The sequence below is a fragment of the Oculina patagonica genome, unplaced genomic scaffold (assembly GCF_052425735.1).
Source record: "Oculina patagonica isolate OP01 unplaced genomic scaffold, crgOcupat unplaced1102, whole genome shotgun sequence".
NCBI lineage: Eukaryota > Metazoa > Cnidaria > Anthozoa > Scleractinia > Oculinidae > Oculina > Oculina patagonica.
The window spans coordinates 2,412-6,838 of NW_027557087.1; the positions used below are offsets into that span (position 1 = coordinate 2,412).

Consider the following 4,427-nt stretch of genomic DNA (forward strand, 5'->3'; position numbering starts at 1 on the left):
ACTTGTGATATCTGAAGAAAAATCCTTTATTAACGTAAACATTTCTTAAATCCCAATATTGTTAAGAAGTTTCATTTGAAATTACCACAATGAGTCTAAAAACAAATAAATTTGATTTACCGGTAAGCTAAACGACAATTACATTTTAAATCAGCTTTGTCAGTGAGTGGAAGGAGTAGAGCACATGAATAACCAGAATAATCCTGACTTTCCCTAATTCCTGAAAAGAATAGTGATAGAGTATTGGAGCTTACTATTATATGCTATCATTGCAGAGATACCTTGAGATTGAAGATCAGATTGAAGTTGAAAAGAGAGAAACCCAGAAGCAGATTGACACACTTGAACATGACAATAAAAGTCTGGACTCTCGCATCAAAAGCTACCAAGATCACAGTGAGTGCCTGCTGCCTTCTAAAGTAGTGTGTTCTGCTTTTGATGTTTTAATGTTTATAAATCACAGACACCAAGTCTAATAATGTATTAATTGTTTACAGTAAAACTTTGTGCTGTATATATGAAATATAATAACCACTTCATCCTACATTTCAGTTTTTACACTGAATTAAACCATATGAGTCAATGGTTTATTACCATCTTGGTAGTTTTAGCAACCAGTGCTGGGGTTAAACATGATCTTGTAGTGCTTGGGGGAGCAGGTTGTGGTATGCCGTCAACCAACCAAAGCCCAGCACTGTCACACCACAAGAGTGGTCTTAAATTAATACAACAAAAACAGTATCAGGGCTGTCATTAAGGGCCGTAACCCGTAACACCTGTTACGGCTGAGCTCACTCAATGTTACGGGTGAAACTGTTGATTTGTGTTACTTTATACTTGCATTCAGAACGAAATGCTACGGGTGATAATTTCAATGTTACGGCTGCATAAAAACTTAATGACAGCCCTGAGTATGAAATACATTGTCATGGGGCAGTGGATCACTGCCACTGAATAATTAAACCTTATGCTTAACAACTTATGGGGTATACCTTATTAAGAATGTATTTTAACCTTGTCCCCAGAACAATAATATTGCAATTTCCTTGATGCTAAACCATTGTTAACAACTTTAAACACCACAATATTGTAGTACTTTGAAATATTGTAGTACTTTCAGTAATTTGCATGTTCTAATAAATTGTTTTTGTTTTCAGTTGAACGACAGGATGAGAGGATAGCGGAGATGAAACGTGAATACCACACCCTTCACGAAAGACATTCTGAGGTGAGTCAGAAATTTGACTTTATGGAGCAGTTTTTATCCACAAATTAAAGACTATCCTGCTCCACATGTCACATGGTTTTAAATTTCTTTTGAATTAGAAAACCCTCTTTTGAGTTCTTTTAAACCACTAAATGTTTTCAAAATCTGTGCAACAAGAAAAATTATGCTAAAATAGATGACAGTGTTTCCACGGAGTTTTGGTGAATGGCTTTCAGTGAATCTCATTGCACATACTAACTTCATTATTTTTAAAGTACATGAAGGTACAAACATGTTGGATTTTAAAAATGGAGCAGACCCTGTTAATAACAGTACGCATGTACTGAAGGGTTATCCTGGATAAACATTTGCTTATTATTATTATCATCATCATCATCATCATCATCATCATCATCATCATCATCATCATTATTATTATTATTATTATTATTATTGTTATTATTATTATGTGATAGAGCGATTTTTTGATGAAGTGTCATAAAAGCAAAACACCAAGATAATCACTGTGACCAATCACCAAGGACACAGGCAATCCGATGAACCAATCAAATCTTAAAGTAAATATATGTAGCCGGTACAAAGTGTGGGAAAACATATATGCTAATAAGTCTCAATTGGTTTTGGTTTTACTTCAATCTCGTTTGTTGCACAAGTGTTTTTTAACCAATTACTAAGCATAGGAATACAAAACTAAAGCAAATGTGAATTACTTTCAACACTCAAATGAAAATACTTCTATGATACTGGGTTCTGTTTGTCTTAGTTGCTTCATCAGCACATGGAAAGACTACAGCAAAATGACAGGAAAGGTTCAAGTTCCACAGCAGATACACCAATAAGAACTCCTTTTAGGTACTAGTATCAATGCTAGTAATACAGGGTTCGCACGCACCTTGAAAGTCCTTGAAAGTCCTTGAATCTCAAAATAAAAATTCAAGGCCTTGAAAGTCCTTGAAATTGGTTTTCGGTCCTTAATATTTTTATTGAACGTCATAAGGCTTCAAGGCAATGAGAAGACTGCCAAAACAAGCGATTTTTTTAGTTCTTCAGCAAGCACATCAACCGTTGATTTGGGGTAAATTTCATGAAAAAAAAGTCCTTGAAATTTCCAAGAAGGATCCTGGAAAGTCCTTGAAAAGTCCTTGACTTTTTGGCCTCAAAAAGTGTACGAACCCTGAATATAGTTTATGGTTTTATGCATTATTTAAATTTTCTCTAGAGAAATTTAGTTTTGTTGTTATTCCCATGACCTGCACAAACTTGTAAACTTGTGGATTAGAACGACCACAACTATCAAAATTAATATAATGAATTTAAAATGATGTACAGTAGCACTGAATATATAAAAATTATTGATATACCCCCCAATTAGCAATTAGACTATGAGCCCAAGTTTTCTTTGAGTAAATAGTCAAAGAGGTGCAGCAGAGTTGTTGACTGTCTCTCAAAGAAAACAAGGGCAAGTAGTATTATTCTTTTAGTAGTCCAAACCTACAATTTTACGTATTTTTAAGCAAAAAAAAAAAAAACTTGCCTTTAGTGTGCAGTGGCCTGAGGTGGTTTACAAAATAGTGATGATTTCTTGTCTCTCTGACATTTCAGAGGAAGATTTAGAAAAATTACTGTAACAGTGCTGGATTTCTTGATAAGCTGTTTGGAATTTTTTTGCAGATAAAAAAATTCCAGTAGGTGTGCATACACATTGCAGACCTATTTTTCAATGACATTCAATGTGATGACTTCAAATGCTTTACACTTTAGATTTTTTACACCAACTTTTACTCTGGAACAGACCAAGGGCTGTCTCAACTGACTCTCCACGGTCCCCTGTGGGAACCCCCACAAACTCCTTAGGAGAACTGGTACCTCCTGGCACCTCCCCAGTGGCACCTAAAAGCCCTGACGTGGATGCAACAATGCCAGCATTTCCTTCTCCCAGACGAGAGAGTAATGAGATGTCCCTTGAAGAAGAACAACTTGCTGGTGTCAGGAAAGGTTTGTTGTTGTTGTTGTTGTTGAAAGGGCTGCAAATAACTGTCGGACATCGGACACTGTCTGACCACCATTTGCCAATGTCCAATGAAATTCCAACTGTGGTCAAACAGAATGTCCAAACAACATTTTATTTTGCTTTCCAGTTCAAACACTAATGTTCTGCATTGATAATGCATAAGTTTAGCAGGTTCACATCATAGAGCAGTACTGCGATATGATGTCTGACCTCACTTTTGTTTTGTCTGATCAAAATGGTGACTTAGGCCCGGTTCAGACACCAAGCTTTTCATGAGCCGAACTCAATTCGAATTTGGACTGACCCAAATTGACAAAAGTACGCCTCTTGATTCAGACGCCATACTTTTTGGCTGTTCCAAGGCCGTTCCTTATACAGTTCCAATAAAACCAGTAAAAATACATTATAATAATTTATGAATTAGGATCGACACATGAAAAGTAGGGTGTCTGAATCAAAGTCGTTCCAAAGGCGTTCCACAGGCGAAATTCTCGGCCAAGCCAGGCGGGAAGAACGGCTGAGCCATTCCAAATTGAAATGGCCGTTCTAATTTTATTCAGATGCCGATCTTTTCATGTACTTAATTCAAGGAATTAAGTTCGGCTCATGAAAAGATCGGCGTCTGAACCGGGCCTTAGTCGGACGCATGACCTTTCAAGGGAAAAAAATTATTTGCAGCCCTGTGTTGATGTTGTTTTCCAATCAGTTAGTACATACTACTTATTAACCGAGAGTGAGGTCATTACAGGGGAATCTCAGACCGAGGCCTTGATGTATTGACCGAGCGACAGCGAGGTCAATACATCAAGGTCGAGGTCTGAGATTCCCCTGTAATGACCGAACGGACGAGGTTAATAAGTTATTTATTATATGGCGTTTAAGCACTATTCAAAAAAAGAGTATAATCAAGGGAAAAAACAATGGAGGTAAAACTCGCTCTCTTGTGGCTCTCTTCGTCGCTCATACTAAAGAAGTATCGGTATGCTTATATTTTTCTTTCAGTTATTGAAAAGATAGTTATATTTTGTCGGCATTTTTTGTTGTTTTTGCCCCCTTGCTAGTAGCTTTTACTCACAACTCAAAAAACCGTCGAGCCGAGAAAATTTTCATAATGCCCGGTCATTACAAAAAAATAATGCCCGCTCAGCAGCCAATCAGAGCGCGCGTACTATGGTAGCCATATAATAA

At 36.8% G+C, this 4,427-nt stretch overlaps 1 protein-coding gene across 1 annotated transcript; it reads left to right on the top strand.

Moving 5' to 3' along the window:
• Positions 1-275: 275 nt before the first annotated feature.
• Positions 276-3,223, top strand: LOC144639608 (uncharacterized; the record flags this gene model as incomplete). Its single annotated transcript, XM_078498891.1, has 4 exons — positions 276-396; positions 1,158-1,228; positions 1,992-2,080; positions 3,021-3,223. Coding segments are annotated over 4 exons (484 nt in total), but the record flags the coding sequence as incomplete, so codon positions are not given.
• Positions 3,224-4,427: the final 1,204 nt, after the last annotated feature.